Source organism: Apium graveolens, chromosome 8 (assembly GCF_009905375.1).
Source record: "Apium graveolens cultivar Ventura chromosome 8, ASM990537v1, whole genome shotgun sequence".
In the NCBI taxonomy this organism is placed as follows: domain Eukaryota; kingdom Viridiplantae; phylum Streptophyta; class Magnoliopsida; order Apiales; family Apiaceae; genus Apium; species Apium graveolens.
This window is the reverse complement of record NC_133654.1, coordinates 248,882,862-248,905,541: the sequence shown is the minus strand read 5'-3', so window position 1 is coordinate 248,905,541 and position 22,680 is coordinate 248,882,862. Positions and strand designations below refer to the sequence as shown.

The 22,680-nt window shown below is 32.0% G+C and overlaps 4 protein-coding genes across 4 annotated transcripts; 2 read left to right on the top strand and 2 right to left on the bottom strand.

Annotated features, from left to right (window-relative positions):
- Positions 1-1,865: 1,865 nt before the first annotated feature.
- Positions 1,866-5,818, top strand: LOC141678989 (purple acid phosphatase 4-like). Its single transcript, XM_074485460.1, has 7 exons — positions 1,866-2,215; positions 4,338-4,494; positions 4,584-4,691; positions 4,864-4,991; positions 5,184-5,312; positions 5,393-5,460; positions 5,551-5,818. The coding sequence occupies exons 1-7, from the start codon at positions 1,988-1,990 to the stop codon at positions 5,762-5,764; spliced, it is 1,032 nt and encodes a 343-aa protein (XP_074341561.1). The 5' UTR covers positions 1,866-1,987; the 3' UTR covers positions 5,765-5,818.
- A 250-nt stretch (positions 5,819-6,068) lies between these two features.
- Positions 6,069-11,371, bottom strand: LOC141678987 (uncharacterized). Its single transcript, XM_074485458.1, has 8 exons — positions 11,207-11,371; positions 10,992-11,118; positions 9,485-9,560; positions 9,178-9,250; positions 8,675-8,770; positions 8,291-8,341; positions 7,052-7,438; positions 6,069-6,617 (listed from the first exon to the last, which is right to left on the bottom strand). The coding sequence occupies exons 1-8, from the start codon at positions 11,267-11,269 to the stop codon at positions 6,285-6,287; spliced, it is 1,206 nt and encodes a 401-aa protein (XP_074341559.1). The 5' UTR covers positions 11,270-11,371; the 3' UTR covers positions 6,069-6,284.
- A 2,269-nt stretch (positions 11,372-13,640) lies between these two features.
- LOC141678988 (anthranilate synthase beta subunit 2, chloroplastic-like) lies at positions 13,641-18,733 on the top strand. Its single transcript, XM_074485459.1, has 7 exons — positions 13,641-13,953; positions 14,690-14,760; positions 14,966-15,003; positions 15,084-15,194; positions 16,101-16,200; positions 16,460-16,595; positions 18,397-18,733. Exons 1-7 carry the CDS (start codon positions 13,684-13,686, stop codon positions 18,499-18,501), a joined length of 831 nt encoding a protein of 276 aa, XP_074341560.1. The 5' UTR covers positions 13,641-13,683; the 3' UTR covers positions 18,502-18,733.
- An 829-nt stretch (positions 18,734-19,562) lies between these two features.
- On the bottom strand, positions 19,563-22,414 carry LOC141678298 (putative xyloglucan endotransglucosylase/hydrolase protein 28). Its single transcript, XM_074484574.1, has 4 exons — positions 21,977-22,414; positions 21,770-21,870; positions 20,946-21,154; positions 19,563-20,333 (listed from the first exon to the last, which is right to left on the bottom strand). Exons 1-4 carry the CDS (start codon positions 22,158-22,160, stop codon positions 19,832-19,834), a joined length of 996 nt encoding a protein of 331 aa, XP_074340675.1. The 5' UTR covers positions 22,161-22,414; the 3' UTR covers positions 19,563-19,831.
- Between the last annotated feature and the right edge of the window lie 266 nt (positions 22,415-22,680).

The following is a 22,680-nucleotide window of genomic DNA, read 5'->3' as shown; positions in this document are numbered from 1 at the left end:
AGGCCAGTTCAATTTTAACGTGGATCGAAGGAGTAAAATGGGTAGAATTGGAGCTGCTCTAAGGGCCGATGAATATATTAAAATGCATAACTGGCCGAGTCACCTTCTCGAGTATTATTCAAATTTTTTGAGTGTTTTCTTGATAGACAGACACTAAGAGAATCTCAAACAAATTCCTTATATTTTCTCTGAGTATAATATATAATATGGACTTAATATTGATTTAATATATGCTTTTCTCCGTATTTATATTTATACTTTTTATTAAATCTTTTATAATTATATGTAAGACAAATTCATATGGGACATAAGATAATGAAGAGAATAAGATATTGTGACGATAAATATATAATATAATATTATTTAAGAGTGAGAATGAAGTTTTAAAAGCGAAAAAAGAGAGTAGATTCTTGATAAATTTAAAAATCATTAAGAGTCTTTTGAAATAAAAGAATTCATCTACCTTCTCATGTTTCATGTTAAGAGCAAGAGTTATGGGAGATGTTTTAACATTTTATTGGAGTCACTTTCTGAACTCTCGTGTATCGAAGAAATTGACTAAAGCCATATCTACAGTACATATATATGTTCAAGTAATAATTTGGGTTGTGATGTTTTTTCATGTTTTCTTATTTTTGCTTGTGCTTGTTATATTTATTTTTTCAGTAAAATCTCGTTCGTGTCACTATATTTCGATAATAATACAATGAAGTCGATGATTTAGTTTAATTATTCATTTCTAATTAAATTTGTGCGATTTGATTTTAACTGGATATTTGCATTAAATCTTATTATTCTAAAAAAAATGCAGTAATTTGAGAAGTGCAAGTTAACTTGTACCTTGCTCATGTAAAACTCATTTTAACACTCTTGACCTGAAAATGTCGAGGTATTTCACAAGTATTTGTCTATACCATTGTATTAACACATTTTTTGTGGTGTGTGCCCAAGGTGATGTGTTAAATTTTGGTTGGACTTTAAATTATAGATGTTGATAGATTTACAACAATTACACCTATGTGTATAGGTGACACGCTAGACAACCACGAAATATTAAAAGTTTGGTTGTTGATTATTAATCACTCAATCTAGAGTTGTCATCAATTGACAAGAACCGTTAGATACAATTTTGAAAATTATTATTCAAGTGATATAAGATCGAATCCTACAATCAACATATTTTTTAAATTATAATTTATAATATATAATGATAAAAACGATCGTACTAGTAACTTTAATTAAAGAAAAACTCCAATTAATAATAAAAACATAAGAAGAATAGAAAGTATGTTAAAATTATGAAAAATTATCAAAATTAAAAAGTTTTCCTAATAATCTCCCCACAATGAGGTACCTTCTATCGAATATTCTTTCCAAAAGTTCATATTCATATTGTATAATATAACATGAGATGATGCCCCTAACTCTATATTTTATTCATATTATTTAGTATTTTAAAAATCCCCAATTATTTCCTGATTAATTTTTAAAAAATATTTGGCCGATCTATTTTTTTAAATCCGATCAATATTTATAAATTATTTTTGAATTATATATTTTATAATAAATAAGGTATATATATTAACTATTATTAAAATATTTAAATATATCTAATTTTTTTCTGATTAATATCTCTGATTAATTCCCGATTTGCCGATTAATTCATAATCGCTACCTAAACCAATTAGTACCGATTATCGATTTTTACAACCATGACTTTAAACACCTTATACAATCAACTACTGCAGAAATTTTCCATTAAAAGAAAGTAACCATCAGTAGTTGCATGATCCTAATTAATCACCAATAGACAATAGTTGCATGATCACTTTGTCTATATATACAAATACAACACAACCTTGTGCTCATACACAGATACATACACTTTGGTAGCATCCCCAGGAAACTTCCCATCTCCTTTTCATTCCTTTGTCTTCTATCTTCCTCTCTTCTGTCCATCAGATATCAGATATCAACTTACACCCCCATGGCTCTTAATCATCATCTTCAACATCTTTTCAGAATGGCAATCACCATTTTTGTAATGTGTTTGGTGTTTAACAATGATATTAATCTTGTTAGAGCTGAGCTTCAAACACTAATCCATCACCCTGATGGGAAATCCCAAGATTCATCAGATTTGCTTCTCAGCTTTTTGGTGGTCGGAGACTGGGGAAGAAAAGGAACTCATAATCAATCTCAAGTTGCTTTTCAGGTACATTAGCGCACACACTACCGGAAAAACTGCAATAGAATAGACATCAGATTTTAGTCGATGTAAATTTGACCGATAGATCATCATCATTTCATCTAACATAAAGTTAGTATGCAACATAAACATAAATACTAACAGACATTCCCTGGTGAGGGATTATTATTATAAGCTTTTTATAAGTTTTTGTCAGCACATGCATTCATTAACATAATCCCAGGACTATTTAGCCAACTTGTTCAAGTTTATAGTTAAGCTCAATAGTGAAATTAACATACTAATACTTTCATTTTCGAAAATACAATATGTGCATTTTCTTTTCTTTTTTGGTTGAGAGTGGATGTAGTTAAAAAGTCATGAACCAACTGCTTTTGAAAACCAACTAATTATCCATTAATTGACACTTCTACTTAATTTCATACTGTATTGAAGTATTAGACCACGCAAGACATGCACAATTCACTTTAATTGTTTAGTGGAGTAGTTAGAGATTGAAGTGCACGTTAATATTACGTATATATACATGGGGCATGAAACACGTTGTACTCTTCTTCATCATTAATGCCACTGTTAAATTTACTTTATTTGCCAACTTTGGCTTGGTATATAAGTTACAAATAGTAGATTATATTATTAGGTTTACCTGGGGAAGGTTGTCTACGTCTTGTCTTGCCGTCTAAATAATTAATTATATATACCCCCATTAAATAGTAATTTTAAACAAAATTTAATAATATGTTTTTTTAGTTTTTTAAATAAATTGCATTAAAATTTATTTGACGGCCTTTAAATTAATATACAATCTTTAGAATTTCTTGTTAGTATTTCAGATTTAATCAAGCTGATTCTAGTAGTACTATATAATTTTATACTTTCATTACAATAATATATACTAATATAATATTACTCTATGTCCCATTTAATTATATACATTTTTTTGACATGCTTTTCAATATTCATATAAAACATAGTTCCATATTTTTTTTAAAAAAAAAATTTGAATAAAAGTTTCATGTTTAAACTTTTATTCAAAAAAAATTACAAAAAAAATATTATGAAACCATATTTTATAGAAATCTCGAAATACGTGCAAATAGTGCACGTATAAAATTGTTGGGACGGAGGTAGTATATATTTATTTTAATTATAATATATTATGAATAATACTTTGTTATATGTTGTTATTAGGATTCAAACACCCCTTATATTATAAATTATTAAATTATATCAAACAATTCTCATCAATTTAATATGAAATATCTAACGATTTTGAATTGAATAATTCAATGACTAACAATTAAATTTTTAATATTTTATTTTTAATATAACACAGATATAGATTACTATCCGGAAACAATTATCAATTATGTTGATGTAGAAATGATATATATTTTAATATATAGAATGTCACGTTCAAAATCTAATCAGGTAGAATAATATTCTGGACATCTGTGACTGGACAGTATTTAATTAGTGGTCTTGTGTTCCGTATGGAGTATTGTTACGTCTTATTTTGAATCAAGAAACTTTGCCAACTGATTTTCTAAGTATAGTATAGGGTTGTTTAACAAAATAAAGGGATTATTCCATTAAGATTCTTAGATGCTTCTACTATTTGAAAGCATAATTATTTGCATACACTTGGATATTCCCATCAGCCTCCTAAACTGAAAAAGAAATGCAACTACAAAATTATAAAGTGTTTGATATATCATTTTCATGCCTAATTGCGGGGCCAACTATAACTGTGCTTAAACTGGTCCGAACAAGAATAATAATCATGTTGTCGATTAAAAATGGAGTGTATGTGTAGTTCTATCTCTAAAACTTATAATTTCATAAATTTATGACTACTTTTTTTGTAATTGCATGTGTATTGTGTTGTAAATTATTTGTTCAATAACGAATTTTTTCATAATTGCATTTGTACTGTTGTATTTTACTTGTCCCACAGGGGTTGTTTTCTTTTAGTGACCCTGGCTGTCTGTTATTGTTTTGAGTTGATCTTTCTTGACATTCTTGTAGCTCGCAATATTCATAATGAAATGTATTTACATTGCAAATTTTCTAAAATGACTATTCTGACTTGGTAATTTTCTGATGATCATATATTGACATTTTGAAGATGGGAAGAATTGGAGAAACACTGGATCTTGATTTTATCATCTCAACTGGTGATAATTTTTATGACAAAGGATTGACTGGTGAACATGATCCTGCTTTTGAACAATCATTTACTAATATTTATACAGCTTCAAGCTTGCAAAAGCCCTGGTACACTGGTAAGCTAAAGCCACTCTCAAATCATACTGCAATTACTTCAAATCCTGAAATCAAATCAAACATATCAAGGTACTCTTGTGCATTGCAGTTCTGGGAAATCATGACTACAGAGGAAATGCCTTGGCCCAGTCCAGTCATTTTCTTAAGCAAAAGGATACTCGTTGGATTTGCTTGAAATCTTTTATTCTGAATGCAGGTAAAGCTTGGACAAGCTCTATAAATTTAAATATTTTTCACTTAGTTTCTTGCAAATAATTGAGATAGTATGGAGTGTGCGTGCATCTAACTAGTTTCTTTGCAAATTATTGAGATAGTATGGAGTGTGGGTGCATCTAACCTCATCGTATCGATGTTCTTATCTATTACAGATGTTGCGGAAATTTTCTTTATCGATACAACTCCTTTTCAAGATAAATATTTTACGGATCCCGAAGATCAAGTCTATGACTGGAGAGGCATTATGCCCCGGAAAAAATATCTATCTAATCTCTTAAAGGTATATACATGCCAAATTAAACACATCATAGTGCCAAAAGTTTATCAAATTCTAAAAAGTAATTTTAAGTGGGAATGGTGTTGTATCCACTTATTTGGGAAGTATGAAGTTATCGAAAATGGTTGTTAAAGAAAAAAAGAACCCTATTAGATAAGAAAGAACAAGTTTAAAACCAGATTTGGATCTTAATAGGATCTGGATATGGCACTAAGAGAATCAACAGCAAAATGGAAGATAGTGGTAGGTCATCATCCTATTAAAAGTGATGGACATCATGGTAATACCCCAGAGCTTGTTGCACTGGTTCTCCCAATCCTTCAGGTATACTACATCTATTTTTGTTTAGCTAACACCAACAAAACTGTGAAGACAACAACTATAAATGATTAAGAAATTTTCAGGCAAATGATGTCGATTTTTACATAAATGGGCATGACCATTGCTTGGAACACATCAGTAGCCAAGACAGGTATATCAAACTATAAAGACTGGTTATATAAGTATCGATAAAGTGAGTGCTCAGATATTGATATCATTCATGTACCTTCTACTCGTGCAGTCCATTGCAGTTTTTCACAAGCGGGGGTGGATCAAAGGCATGGAGGGGTGACATGACTTGGATGAATCCAGAAGAAACAAAGTTTTATCATGATGGGCAAGGTTTCATGTCTATGCAAATTACAGAAAATGAAGTTCAAGTCATCTTCTACGATGTTTTTGGCAGTGCTCTGCACAAATGGAGTACATCAAAGTCATTGTATTCTATTATATAAACTGAATGGACTAATATTTTAACTGGGGAAATAAAGATGATGGCTTAACAACTACTTGTTTCTTACCAGCTGCCTGGAAATAATTTGCACAATATGAGCAGTCCACAAAAGTTCGTAAATTAACATGTTCAAGCATATGATGAAATCTATTCCCAAGCTTTTGCATCTACGTTATTTGCACAATCCCTTAACTTCTAGTATCAACATACATATAAATGTAATTTAATCATATACCTCAATATTAATAGCTCATGAATGTAATTAATTTATTCTAAGAAAATAGTACAAGTTTCTCTGGTGCAAACATGCTTTACTGAAGGCACGAAGTTATACATATATTCCTTAAGCTTGATAGCTAGAGATCGATTTAAATGAGTTGTATTGCATATTATGTACTATGTAGGTGATGCTCATGCAACAAAAACATGTAGCAACTGGCATGTGTATGTAAAAAAACACGGCAAGGGGACTAAATTTGAAATAATAATATAAAGCTGAGAGTAAAGTAATACAGTAGCAGTCACGAGCCTTTTGATGGATTTGAGAATATAGAGTTATATTTTTTCCATTCTGGAAAACTACTAAGGATTTCTTGGTGCAACTTACTGGTGTAAGCCTCCCATGCAACATTTGCAGCAGAAAAACTCGCCCAGTCAATAGATTGTTCTAAGAAGCTTCTCCTACTACTGTGGGTAAAAGTGGTTTCTGCACTTTGATAATTCTTAACGAACAGAAGTTTTAAATGTTGAATCCTCTCCGTCTGTGATTCCGACATTTGAACAACATCATCGCTATTCGCTTTAGATTCGGATGGCTGCCACTCAGTGTGCTTCCAATAGTAAAACTGTAAGACCTGTTTTACGCAACGTTTTACAGAAAATTTAGTAACTAGATCTTAGTGTGTATTACATGCAAGACGCCCACGTAGAGTAACTTAATCTGTGCTTCTTAAGGTAAGGACACTAAACTGAATTAAAATATAAATATATGACTATAATAATGACATGTAGGCACGGTGTCAAGATGACAAATCTTATGATAGGACTTTACATACATGTTACTCTTGCAGCCTAGTTATCAATTTCTTCATCTTCTCACAAATGAGAACATTCTATTATAAACTTGGCTTAACAGAACTATTTGTAATTTTACAGATAGAAGGTGCAACTGAACTAAAGGTGAACTCATCTCGTAGAGGTGAGCCTTGGCCCTTGAGACTCTATTAAGTTTGTTCCTGATTTTGACCTACAATGCAATTTCAAACCAACAATATTGCAGAAAGAATACCTGAAGGGCGTGCAATATGTTGACAAATTCCTCTATGAGCAAATGGCTTCTCCACACTAAATGCAATGGCTCATTTAGAAGTTCAAAAAAACTGTCAGAAAAATCATCTGCTGAGCAATAGTTCTTGTCCCGAGAACAAAAAATATCATATCCAACAATATATATTCTTGCACAACGCAAGTCAAATCCTGACTGGCAATTTGAAGCTTGGTCTGGGGGAAACCAGTACATGTTATTGGATGCTGGGGAAGGTAATAAACGATAAATATTGGTGTCCGAGCTATCTGATAGTGTACTGGATATAAATGAGATTAGTTTAGTATCTTCATCGTGAGATGCATCACGAGTGAACCACAATGTGAGTGTGAGTCTCTCTCCATCAATGATCTGTAGAATAAGTGAAAATTATTAAGCTTTTGGGCAGAAAATAGTAGATTATATTGAATGTGTATGCTGGAGATTAGCTAAATCCAGTTTACATGAATTTTCTGATCAGGGACCAGTCTCTTTTCTGGGCTTAATTTGTGGCACTTCTTGAAAATATAATAAGATATATGCAATTATATTTAGAAAGACAAAGGAAACAACAATACTCCGGTCATTTATAAGCAACTAGTTTTTATTTGTGAATTATTTTCAGACAGACTAAAGAACAATATAGGCTCTTAATCTCTTTGCTGGACCGATGTCAACATTTACGTATAGGAAACAAGCTTGTTTCTTATCAACTAGCACAAAAAAGAAAAACAAGACATCCCCAGGAAGAGAACTGCTGACTTTCATATTTACATTAAGAATCAGTTAAACAATATAATTGCACAAGAAAGGAAATAACTAGTTTATCAGTTCATGTAGTATAAGTAATAAGAATATAGCTAAGGTATACCATATATTGTATTGAAATTACATATCCGCCATTAAATATTCTTAGAAAGCTGCACTTGCAAACTGGTTATGTCAAGACAATTTGGTAATTCAGTACTTCAAAGAAATCACAGCAGAAATTAGTGAACATGTTTACAAATATTTTTAAAATTGTTTCTCCTTTTTAGAGTTTGAAAAACCTAAAGCGTGTCATTCTACAAATTTACCAAAAGGCGAAGATAGAGTATGTTATAAGTGTGACAAGCATGAAAGACACAAAAACCTACTAAACAACATGCATTCTAGGAAAAAATAAACAAATAAAGCTAATCAAAATAAAGAAGGGGTGTGAAAGGCAAAATATGTAAGGTTTACCTCATCTACAGAATGAATGTTCCGGTTGTCGGCAGTGTATAATAGAACATCCTGTATAAAAAAGAAACAGTAATCAGTGTCAATGAATATCTGAAAATGCACACCTTAGATACACTGGCTCATTTTAATAGCACAAACAAAGTAGTAGCGATCAGCATCTCCAAATCTCCATCTATTCAGTATCAATATAGGCATATATATCTTGTCAAAAAAAAGATGGGTATATATATCTATGTGTGTATGTATGAGTGTGTGTCTGTATGTGCGGTGTGTTTAGAATAAAATAGTCTATATAAGCTGATAATATCCGTCTTCAGACCTTAGAATTATTCTACTCATTCTACAACTTCCATTCTGATGCAACAAAAATACAATGCAACTTACACCTGTCATGGGCACAACACTGGCAGGTTCCCCGTGCTGAAAGTGAAATATTCCTCCTTCAAAATCAATCCCATAACTATTTAAGTAGCACACTGCCTTCAAACAACAAAGGAGAAAGTCAAGAATAGTTCACATATATACAATAAAACTATAAAAGAATAACTATTTGAGACACACTGCGTAGATAATTTCGACCACATTTTGGTTCTCAAACAAAATGCAGGTTCTCAATTATCACAGAAAAAAAAAGCAACTCAAGCTTTTATCATCTACAATAAACAACACCATATATTATCAAAACTATAACCACATAAATTCGCGGGGTTTTGAAGTGCCATAAAGGGCCATTTTTCGGTGTGTTTTTTTGGGCAATTTAACTCTGAATTGTGCTAGAAAGGCCCTTTTCTCAAATATTAGTGCAAAAAAATGTCATTACATGATCGAAGAAATTAATTAGAAAAGAGGATCTATGCAAGAGTGAAGTGAATTAGGTTTTTACGCACCGCAAAATGTCTTTGTTTGAGATAAGGTCTGTTATCATCGCTATGCCATCCAATATTTGCTCCTCTAGTCCAGCTAAATTGTCAAAAAACCACAACAATATGATAAGTATCAACTCGCGGAGGTAAGAAAGCCAATAGCGGCTCTGATTACCAACTAAAGAGTGAAAAGCTTTTTAGTTCACTACTTCGGTTAAACTTTCTAATAATCAAGAATGCCACACTTATCCAATGAATAATTCAAATTGAATGCTGCAAAATCAATCAAAGCAGTAAAACAAAAACTACAAATTACAAAGAAGTAACTGACCTGATTAAACCAGTGAATTCGATAAAGAGCTCATATTCGCACCCGAAAAATTCTTCAACTTTCTCCTTCAATCTCTCTATCATTCACAAAGAAACAATCAAAAACATAACTTTCACATTAAAGGTACAAATTTTTATTTACTATTAAGCAAAATTAACATTCACGGCTCACGACGTAACTTTCACATCAAAGATTATATTTTTATTCATATCTTGAGCAAAATAAAAACCAAGACCTAACTTTCACATAAAAGATACAAGTTACATTCACTTTATAAGCAAAATAAATGTTCAATAACATGAATTTCACATCAAATATACAATTTCTTTTCCATTTAAAAGTAAAATTAACATTCGCGACGTAACATAAAAGATTCAATTTCTATTCATATTATAAGCAAAAAAAAAAGAATTAAATACCAAAATAACATGTTTTCAAAGTGTTTGGCCCAACCTACCCACCCGATATGCTAAATCGGGCAGCGCATCTGTTTTTTTAAAAAAATTAGGGTGATGTGCATGTTCGTCATGAGTATCAGGATGCGTATCAGCACCTAAGAGCATCTCCAATACAAGTTGTCAATGGGTTACCAAATCTTATGCGGCATGGTAATTTTGATTGCAAACCTATTGGAGATGTATGGTTGCCAAAACTTGGCAACTTCCCAAAATGGTTAAAATACATATTCAAGTGCAAAAATTGGATATCAATAATACTTCTTTTAGTTTATGTGGTATTTACAATTTAATTTAGGGACCACATAGGCAACTTTTGGAGGTTACTAACTATTGGAGTAAAATGTTGTCAAGTTGATATAAAATTGAGTGAAAATAAAATACTAATACATATGATGATTTGGCAAGGTTAGCAACTATTTTGGCAGCCCCTTATTGGAGATGCTCTAATCCAAGTACCTAATACGCAACTCCAGAATGCGTATTAGGCCTGACGTGCCTGATGAAACAACGCAACACACTGATATCGCAGACGAATTAGCGTGTCCAGCGGGTATTTTGGGCCAAAATTTTGAGACGTGGTAGGCAGGACCATGAAAATTGAAAATGTGATCTTTTGGTGACAAGCCCCAAAAAACAATTAAAACAAAATTATCACATAAAATATACGATTTCTATTCATATTTTAAGCAAAATAAACAATCAAGAACATAACTTTCACATAAAAGATATAACTTTTATTATAATTTAAGCAAAATAAACATTCGAGAACATAAATTTGACATTAAAGATACAATTTTTATTCATATTATAATCAAAATAAACAATCAAGAACATAACTTTCACATATAAGATACAGTTTTCATTATAATTTAAGCAAAACAAACATTCCAGGAACATAACTTCCACATAACAGATATAATTTTCATGATTTTTTAAAGAAAAATTAACAATCAAGAACATAAATTTCACATTAAAGCTTCAATTTTTATTCATTCTTTAACAACAAAACTCAAAAAAAAAACTGGGGTATATAACTTAAGGGGGGTTACCTCTAATGGAGACAAAAGGGATAATCAAGTGAGAAGAATTAGTAGCAATGAGATGAGAGAGAGTAGTGGAGAACACATTTGGTCTGTACCCAGTTGTGCTACAACTCTTGTGTATGAACTCTAGCTCCTACAGAACACAAACATTAATTTAACACAATCATATGTATGTATGTGTATATGTGTAAATATGAAAGATGGATATACACTTGTACAACCTTACAAAGATCTGGAGATATAAATTGGTGAAGGAAGAGACGAGGATGGTCTGTTTCTACCATGTTATGAATTGATTTTGTTGAATCAGTTCTGTAACAAATGTTGCTCCTCGCTTATCTGATCAATTGTTATAAAATACGAGATTACCTTCCTGACAAAAGAAAATATAGTGCCCGTTTGGAAAATCTTAAAATAAGTAACTTATGACTTAAAATGATTAAGCGTGAAATAAGTGATAAGTTGATAAATACTTATAAGTTCTATAAGTGTTTGGATAAATTTACTTATAAGTCAGAATTTTTTTTTACTTAAATGAATTAAAACAAATAATTATTAAATATAATTATCTTAGTTCATGAATCTTAAATTAGAAAATATTTAAAAATTTATATTTTAAAATCAAAACTTTAGAAAAAACTGAAAAAATGAAAATAAGTTGGAAAAAAGTACGTCAATGCCAACTTTCAACTTATCAGCTTATAAGTTGTAAATTCAGCTTATAAGTTGGGTCGACAAACACTCGTCGATAAGTTGTTAAGGGCTTATAAGCCATAAGTGGCTTATAAGCCGGTAGCCAAACAGGCCCATAGAATCACTTCCATCGCTCGCATATTTAACATGTTTTGTGTTTTTTTCCTCAATAAATTAAATATTTTAGTTCACAAAATTGATTTCAAAGCAAATATTTTAGTTTAAAAATATTTATATATAATAATTTTGAGTAACGGTCACGGGTCATGGATCGAGTTCTTCATGTTCCACATGTTTTTACAGCCCGATCCCGTAAAAATTTTCAAGCCAAATTTAAAAAAAAAATAAAATCTAATACTACTCATTATGTATCATATACGGCATTAAATTATGTATAATAGTTTGTATAATATAAAATTGTATATAATATATATTTAAATTATCGAATAAAATTTATGAAATTAAATTGTGTTGGATTGGATTGACTTAGCATAAACTTACCTAATCCATTTAAGTCGATTTTATTTATTTATTTGACTTGACGGACCGGGAAAAGGGGAATATTCGATTTATTGGATTATCACCTATAAAGACACTTAAATTCATTAAAAAATAATTTTTGAAAGTAATTGTAACCCTTGTCAACAAACTACCATAGCAAGAGTTAACCTTATACCAACATATCCATCATCACATTAGCAATTTGATAATAAATAGATAAATGTTTATTAAAACATTTATGACCTGCTTATTGTTTAATCCGAATATTATATTGAATTCCTATTACCTACTTTTCTATTTTTTTAAGCAAATTTACAAATTGAGCTGATTATTAGGCTTACGAGGGATAAAGCAAAATATTGTAAACAAGTTCACATTTTTTTCTAACGACTCGTTGGGTACTTTGGTAAGCAAGCTACCTTCGTATCGATGGAAATGTGCATACTATACTGCTCAAATATATTTATGCATTTCTTAGCACATTTTTAAGTAAGCGATGTTCTCGAGTTAAACAACATTGCACACTTTCTACATTGATATTTTAACTCTCGGATGAAGATTAAATCTTCAAAATTTAATTCATTTTCTATTTGCGTTTTTTCATGAAAGATCACTTCTTATTTAAACATATTTTGCTATCAATAATGAATTGTGTTTCTTTTGAAAATGTCTAAATATAGTATTCTAATAACTGTTATACCATATTGGGAGATTAATATTAGATGATATGCCATTTTAATAAACAATTTTTGCAATAGACTTACGCTTCGACTTCTGGTGCTATATTTAACAAGTCTTTCACATACGAATCTTTGTAATCTCTGTTGATAGTCGATTCCTAAATATTTTTATTATTAATTAGGTCATATAATCATATCACACATTAACGCAGTTGTCATTGCTCACTTTCAATCAAACACTATTTACAATTTAACTTCAAATTGTTACTTCAAATTAGATTTGAATTACAATCCAATTATACCGTTCAAAAACTCTTCACGTTAAAATATATAGTTTTGAGACGTTAGAGTAAGGGCTAAGATCAGTATACTTTGCTGGTGAGAGCACTGATATTGACGATTAAATTTCATACTTATTTCTGAAAAAAGAATGAGATTAAACGATTTAATATGTCGGAAGCCTAAACCCATTATTAGATCATCCCATACGTCATTTTTACATAGTTTTGGAAATTTCTCACTCTCGGTATTGTACATTTCCCATATTTTTTTAAAGTACCAAAGATTTCTTATCAAAGTTATTATATTCTTCCTTCAAGATTAAAAAGGCATAATATATTCTCATTTTAGCAATTTCTCATTTCCTTTTCTTCACCCAACTTCTTACATCTACGTTACAAATATCCCAAAAAACAATATTTGAAAAAGAAATATATATTTTATACCCAACAAATACTTGACCCATGAACCCATCCAAGATCCATATAAAAAACCACATAAGCACCAAAATTAAAACACCAGCACCACCTCAACTATTCATAAAAATGGCCACTTTGAGCATAGAGTCTTCAATTCACCTCACGCATTCATCATTTCCGTTACTCAAACCCCAAAAATGTCTCTCAAACACTCTGCTTAATTTCCCATTGAAAACTCAGAAGCCCATTTTATCATCTTCTTTGGGAGTCTCTTACACAACACCTAAGGCTTTGTCTGTTAAGACATCTGAGAATGATGTGTCTGATGTTAAAAACAAGACCAACCCAATTGTTGTTATTGATAATTATGATAGCTTCACTTATAATCTTTGTCAGGTTTATTTATTTTCTTGTACCCTTCTTTCATTTCTCAACTTTTATTATGTTTGTGCTTTTTTTTATATTTGTGTTTGTTTTTTTGGATTGGTTGAGTTATTTGCTGAATGGTTTAGTTTATTTGTTGGTTTTATATTTGCGAAAGAATGTCGAAAATGGGTGATTTTGAGTTTGATTAGTTGATTACATATGTGTATGTGTGTGTTTATGTGTTGCCATTGTTTTGTTTTGGTTGTTTAAGAGTTCCTTTTTCGATTTTTTTTAACTAGGGGTATTCGTAAATAAAGAATTCTTAATCACTGATGTAAGTTTACTATGAAAGATTGGATTTTTATATGAAAGATGGGGTTTTTATGACTACTTGTATAATGGTAATAATCTTTAATTTGTTTCGTTTGATGTAATTGGGTTGGCGGACTGAGAGCGAGTGTTGTGATGTTCAATTTCAAGAACGGCAGAAGATTGAACTTTGTTTCGTGAACTTTAGTATTATGTTAGGAGGAATGGTTCTAGTTGTAATTCACAAAGTTAGTACTTTCTCGTACTCTTATTTTGAAAGGAAAAACAGGAAATAAATACAAGAATCTCTTTCCTTATTGTGTATCGTTTATTTACAAAGTATTATTTATCTTAAAAGATACAACTTTGAATTCTTTTCTTCTGAAATGTTCTTGTATCGTCTATCGTGTATCGCTGTCAAAACACTGTGCTAACTATTCCTTGTGTGATTGTGAAGTATATTGGAGAACTGGGATTCAACTTTGAGGTGTATCGTAACGATGAGCTTACATTGGATGAACTGAAAAGGTTCAATTGTGTTTCTTAAAATGAAATATTGATACCAAGTTTTATGATGCCGTTATAAATGATTGTCACTTTCCCTGTATTGGCATGCTTATGATGGGTTGTTTTTCTATGCATGGCACGATTGGCATATAAAATTACTGATTTCAAGTATTAATTGATTAGTTAACTCATTATCTTATATTTTCTTCTTTTTATTTTTTCTTAGTAAAAACCCACGAGGAATCCTTATATCTCCTGGACCAGGTAAAGTTTGTCAACTGATTTGCTTGTTGAGTTTTTTTGTTGTTGTTATATCAACATAATATCATATATTCTATTGTTAGGTGCACCTCAAGATTCAGGAATATCATTGCAAACTGTCTTGGAACTTGGACCCACTGTACCATTATTCGGGGTGTGCATGGGCTTGCAGTGCATTGGTGAGGCTTTTGGAGGTGAGTCAAATAGATACGACTAGTGCTATGACTTCCATCTATTCTGTACCCGTAATTTGACAGGCCTATTAATATGTTTCATTTAGACCAAATCATGAATTATTGGGTTTTATTATTATATCAAAGTGCGCACTGTTCTTGTCAAAAACTATCAAGTGGCTACCCGATCTCCACATGGACTCGTTTTGGCCACTAAAATCAAAATATATATCACTCGGTTAAATCTTGGAAAAAAATTTATATGAAAATTATCAAAATTGTAATCAGTAAATGATCTGCGAGCCACATAGATTACAAAAAGGAACGCTATGTTTTTTGTTATTAATTAGTCTAACAAACCCATCATCGGTTCATTAAATGTAGGTCAATTTTCTTTCAATATTTATCATAGTGATATATATAGTGATTATAGTGGCCAAAACGAGTCCCCGTGGAGATCGGGTAGCTAATTGATAGTTTTTGACAAGAACGGTGAACACTTTGATATAAAACCCGAATATTATTTTGGGTTGGGCAATGTGAATAACAAATCGCAAGCTGCAAGTAGGTCTTATGGCCTATAGGTTGTGATTACCAAATTATCCACTGCTAGTAGACCTTTGTTGTGTTTTTTAATTGGTATTTGGAAGCTGTCCAGACTCCAGGTGTGACACCTAGATTCACATTAGGAAGCAAGATCAATAAACCATACATCAATATTATTTAGGATATATCATATGTTGATCGTATCATGTTCCACACTAAAGGTACGACAATTATAGGGAGTAGAAGACTTGGCTACCTTTTTCGTAGTTAAGGGTCTTTTAATTTGTAGAATAAAGAGATAAAATATATATATTTTTTTAATTTTAGAATAGATTGCAACTGTTTCCCTTTATTGAGGTACTCTGCAAATATTTTTGGCAGGGAAAATTGTGCGCTCTCCTTATGGTGTTATGCATGGAAAGAGTTCCCTTGTGTACTACAACGAGGGGGATCAAGAGGGTTTATTTACAGGTTTATCAAAGTAAGTACCTTCCTGTCCTAACATGTAGTCACCCACTGGGTTTGTAAGTAGGCTGTCGCTGGAGGCCTGTGTGCGTAGGTATTAGTTCGGTAATTGTCTTTTACCAAAGGAAAAAGAAAAAAAGTTGACTGTTTGTATTATGGATATGATATTTTGCAAGTGTGCTCCCAGCACCCTAATTTTGCAGTGCAGAGAAGGAAGTATCCTCTGATATTCATTTGTTTTAAAGTTTAATAATATGTTTCCTATTGTTTTCCAGTCCCTTCACTGCTGGCAGATATCACAGCCTTGTGATTGAAAAGGAGAGTTTTCCTGCTGACGTACTTGAGATGACCGCATGGACAGAAGATGGGTTGATTATGGCTGCTCGTCACAAAACATATAAATATCTGCAGGTAAGGTTTTATTTGCCAGTTTCGCATGCACCATGTCAATCAATTTGGCTGGAGACATGTTAACTGGATTGTAAGCAACACAAAGCATGTGTGTCTCGTTGTCTTATGTTACCTTAAATGTCATGCTACAAGATCAGAATTGTATGCTCGTGATGGTTTTCTATATTTGGTGATTACAATGTCTGCATTTTAATAAGACTTGTATGTTATCTAACCCCGTTGATTTATTACTATAAACTTATTTAAGGGCATGGTTGTTAGGTCGGTAAGTCGAGTTGAGTCGATGGAGAGCTCGTCGATTGGTCACGTCTAGTCAATTAAATTAATAGTAATCATTTAAATATTATATTATTATATAAATCTTATATACGTGATTTCTCAGAAAAAATAACCTAAATACCTCAGGATTAGTATTTCTCGCGTGGAATACCTTAAGCGGGAATAGTGGCCCTACATATCTACTCTGTGCATCACACCCATGCATGTAGTATGTAAATTATCTACTCATAATCCTAATACTTACTCTGGTGATTGGGCGTATTCATGTCAAATGGCAATCATACTTATATGTGAGTCATGGATACATTCAAATGGTAAATAAAGGTGTCCACACCTTGTATCATGATACGTGCAAAACAGATTTTACCAAATGCCATTGGCGCATGTCTCTCTTGCGTGTATCTCCAGTGAACACGTATTCAAGATATGCTTTTATATTAATAAAAATAATAAGATGATATTTAATCTAACAAGCCACACATGTTTTCAATGTGTAATTAGAACACACATACTCTAAATGCGTAACTGCTAGGCATTTAGGGCCAACATTCCCACAGTAGGTATTTTGGTACATTTTTTCTTAGAAAATGATATTTAGGGCTCTACCCATTTGTCACAAAATAAGTCCAACATTATCATATATGTATATTAATTACAAGATAGATATATTAATTAGAACTTCTCTTTATCCTATATACAAAGTTACACTCATATATATACACTAACTATACATATATGCATGATATGTACATACATACATATCAGTTTCGGTGAATTTTTACATACATAAACACATACACATGCACCAGCTTAATTTTAACAGAGAATAAAGTGAGAAGAATAAAAATTGATATTAGAATGTTGCATTTTGTGAATATAAAAAAATCTTCTTTTTTCTTTTTCATTTTAAATTGTGCACCAGTCGACCAAGTAGTCGCCCAAGTCGACCTATTGGTCGAGAGTTTGCAAGTCGACCAATCTAGTCGACTAGTGAAGCACCATGACAACAAAGTTTATGAGCACGAGCCTTAAACTCATTTTTTTTTACTTCTTTAACTCCTATTTTTGATTATGTACTTTAAAACTATATCAAGGATGCCAGCGGGGTTTGTCTGAATCGGGGTTATATAACCCTTTTTTTTATAAATATGAATGGGGTTACACTAACTGCTCAAGTAGTGCATAACTCAGAATTCATTGGCAACATTCTCTGGGGAATGCTAATATAATATTATCCTGCACTAACATAGGATTATAGGAAGCAGATTATCTGGAAGTTCTCTAGGATGGGTACACCTGCCACGCGGTCAATCCCTTTGTTAAGATGTCTGTTGTTTTTATCAGTAGCAAATTTCATTTGCAATACAATAGCTAAAGAGTTTATTTTTAGTGTTTTTGATTTTCTATTAACCTTCAAGTCTCCGATACTCTTTTTTTCTCTGTTTGAACCTGTCTTTATTTCTTGCATTTACTAATTAACAAACAAATGATTCAAAAGGTAACTATTTGCATGTGAACACAGGGTGTGCAGTTCCATCCAGAAAGCATTATAACCACCGAAGGCAAGACTATTGTGCACAATTTTATCAAATTAATAGAAAGGAAGGAAGCTGAATGCCCAAATTAGAGCTTCCCAGAACAAGAGATTACAATCACATAGGTGGCAACAATTTATGTCATCTTGTAGTGTATGACAAATCTGGTTTTGTATCTCATCTTATCCTAGTTTCATGGGACACCCGAGTAACTATGCTCTAAAATACTAGTGTTTTAAAATAAACTTTTGCAACACCTCCTGCTAAAATATGTATGAGGGGTGCTTATGCCAATTTTCATAGATTTATTTGTGTTTTAATGTCTCTTTGCAGTGTGTGTGTGTGTGTGTATAAGAGCACACCCGCGTTTTGTTAATTTGGCAAATTATGTCTTTAAGATTATGAGAAATTATCTTAGACGAAATGACGACTATGCTACCTTTGAAGATGAAATTTACATAAACAGAGCTTTGTGTCATGTGATGGCATTTCCGCAGTTTCACTTCTTGCTTGGATCACATGGTGATCTCTAGTTGTATTATAAAGATCTCAGAATATTTGAAGACAAACATCCCACATGGGGTTAGATTATCAAAGCTCTTCAATTTAGTTTGTGAAGGAACACTGGTTTTGGCTTAGATTGTTTCAATATTTGGGAAGGTCGGTTCATTTTCTTACTCCTCTCACACATGAGGTTTGTCGTCCAACATCCCCGATCTGTCATACTTGATATTTCTCAAACTGTAAAATATTCCCATTAGATATTAGTCATTTTCTCTAAACACTGTTATGGAGTAACTAAAGGACAATCAATTTTAAATTATTAGTTTCTTGAGTAGAGAAGAAGGGTGCATCCTCTAGAAACACAACTGCTTGAAATTCCAATTTTTCCATTAAAGCATTATTTCAACATCAACTAACAAATCTGATCTATCCGTAGATACCCCTTTCTTGACAAGTTTGGTCTTGACAAGTCCCAGTCTTGAATATATGAACTTGACAAGTCTCAATCTGGACAAAACTTAAGAGTGCAAGTTCCCCGTTGAGACATGGGTGTGTAAGCATTTAAATTACTTTGATTATTTAAGGAATATGACAAATCTGACCAAAAAAACATGTAAATGAAACCTATAGTTCAGACCAGAAACTTAGGTAGAAGTAAAAATGATAAAGAGCATATGGCAATCTGTTTATTTGAAACCATGAGGGTCTCTTTAGTACAAGTTTACCACCAGATTATGAGCAACTTTTGACAACCCTATACAAACATAAGCATACCCCAATGTGATCCTGCAAGTGAATACACTATCACCCACAAAATCTATTTAGCCTTGTTTCTCTTTATACACTATACATCGAAAGTAAATAAAACTGATAAGCGCCGTTACCATAATGTTCATTTGACAGATAAACGTTAAATTTTCAGACAGAGCTTAACCTATTTGGACTTAATTTGCTCCGGTGATGTCGTTTACTGTGGTGGCGACGACTTCCTCCAAATGTGACCGGATCAAATCCTTGGAGTCTTTTTGCTTCGTCGAGATCAATTGTACACTCGGAGGGAGGTGTCCTGTATCTGGTTTTATCATAGCAATAGGAGTACTGCATGTGCTTCTTTCGAAACTGCTGCATTTTGGACCTCTGTTCTTGTGTGATGCCATTAGGAATGGACTTTGATATTGGTGTGTTGTCGCATTTGGAGAATTGCTCAACAGGATTAACAGCACAGCCGTGGAGTACAAAGTCAGAAAATTCTGCGATGTAGGGGGCATACTTATAATTAACCCTGTATCTACCACCATTAGTGGCCCAATCAGACCCATCCCATATTGTTGCATACAAAGTCATTGGTTTGGAAGGGAAGGCCCTACCCATTGCTTCTATTTTTTTGATCTCTCTAATAGGAACATTGTCCACATAAAAGCTGCATCAAAATTTCAAAAAAGCAATAAACAAACAAAAGTGGATCAATGCATTTTCAAAAAAGAAACAGAAAATAAACATGACTTGCATTGAGTCAGTTTTGCAGATTTAATTTTTGAAAGAGGGTTAAAACAAGGAACAAGTGGGAAGGAGGTGACAAATCATTATAAATGCAGAGGAATCTCTTTTTCCTTGTTAGTTGAGCTTACAGATAAAAACAAAAAACCAAAACCAACATGCACTACTACTATATCCAACAATGTCAGGGAATCCAACTATAAGACTATACATGTGTGTGTGTGTGTGTGAATTGTGACAGACACAGAGACACTTATCAAAATATATTTATGTATAATATCCAGAATCAACTGAAAATGGATAATATAAAGCACTGATCTTTGATCAGGGTACCACACTAAAATGCTAAAAATAGTGAACTTGACTTCAGGATTCTATATTGGATGTTACAGCTGAAAAACTCAATGTAAGCCAATCTCAATTACTTGTAAACAAAGGTTTGATTAGATATGCTATCTATGATAAAGTAGCTCAACAAAAAATAGAAATATGGAAAGAGAAGCTATATATCTTGGAAAGGATTATGATTTCTTACATGATGTGATTTTCCGTCCAAAGTATACTGTAACGGTGGAAATCTTCGGAAGGATCGAACCATAGATCATATCTTTCTTCTCTCCCAAAGTTGGTGCTGCCATTGCCATAAACATTGGTCTGCACCCTCCAATTTTTGCCTCTAATATTCCCCAGAAACTCGAAATCAATTTCATCGTGAGTCTTCTCGTAAATGTCTCCATTTGACATCTATAATCACCCAAAGAATTTAAAGTTACACTATGTGATTCAGGTATGACTTATAAAAATTAAAGGAATTTCACAATTATGTAACTTGAATTTATAGAAGACTATGAAATGAGCAAAACATTTTGCAAATGCCAAGAATCAACTTCACCATTTAAGAATATCTTTTGATCCTTATCATGCCCTTCATTAGTTAAGTAGGCTTATTAATTTACCTAAGGATTGAGCCTCACAACAACATAAATTAGCACAAGAATCACAAGTTATATGAAGCCATCTTGATTCAATTAATCACATCTCGGTAGCTAATTATCATTATTCACTACTATCAGGGGCGGATCCATTCTAGGGGGACACCGACTATATTTTGTGAATACACCCTTATATTTTTGAATATTGAATTGACAGGAGACACTTTTATATATTTTCAAAAAAATTAATGGTAAAAAAAAATACAAAATTTTAGTTTAGGGGAACACGTGTCCCCAATGCCTCTTCCTGATCCTCTCCTGACTACTACATAAATACAGTACTAAGGAACATACACAATTACACATGACAATTGACATGTATAAAAATTCTAGCTTTGGTATGATTAATGGAAAATAAAATACTTACATAAAATGCAACAACAACACCAGCTGTGTAATCAGAAGGTAGCTTAATTGAAGCACTAAAGAACCCATGAAGGTAAACATCTTGTGACACAAATCCAGAACCTGTGCATGTTAAAGAATTCTTAGAAAAAGAAACAACATACAAATAACAAATCATATAAAAATAAGAGCTAAAAATTAAAATAACACTATAAAGTTGATAAAAGACCTGTTCTTTCATCTAGGGAAATGTGCACTGATTTTCCATCTTGAAGAAGCATGAGATTATCATCTCCAAAGAGTTGTGAATACCCTTCATCAAAAGATATGATTGGCAGGTTTCTTGAAGAAAGCCCAGAAGCTAAAACAACAAGAGAGCATATGAGAAACAAGTTTAGATGAAAATTCACCATTTTTGTAATATATTGCTAGTGCAAGACACTGATAAGTATTGTAGCTGAGTTTTTACTTATTATATATATATATATATTTTTTTTTTTTTTTACAGATGGTGTGTTGAAGAAGAAGACATGTAGAAACTAAGAGTGAGATGAAGATAGAGGGGAGAGAATCAAGTCCCACTCTCTGTACCAAAGGAACATGAAACAGAGGCACTCATATATATTGGCCTGTGAAACTACAGAGAGGTGTTTTATAATGTGAAAAAACACATGTCCTCTCTTTCTTCCATACATTTATCATACATACACAACTTAACACAAGACAGGCAACCTACATACCATTGAATTTGTAAAATTTTACAAAAAAGTAACAAATTTTTTTTTTTTGCCAAGCCTTTTACTTATAACTTAGTATCTGTTCTGATAAAAAAAAAGTAACAAATTTATTTGTGATTTAAATTTGATTTCAACTTTACGTTTATTTATGATTTACATTCTTAAAATGTATATGACTTATTTTCTTCGCTCACCA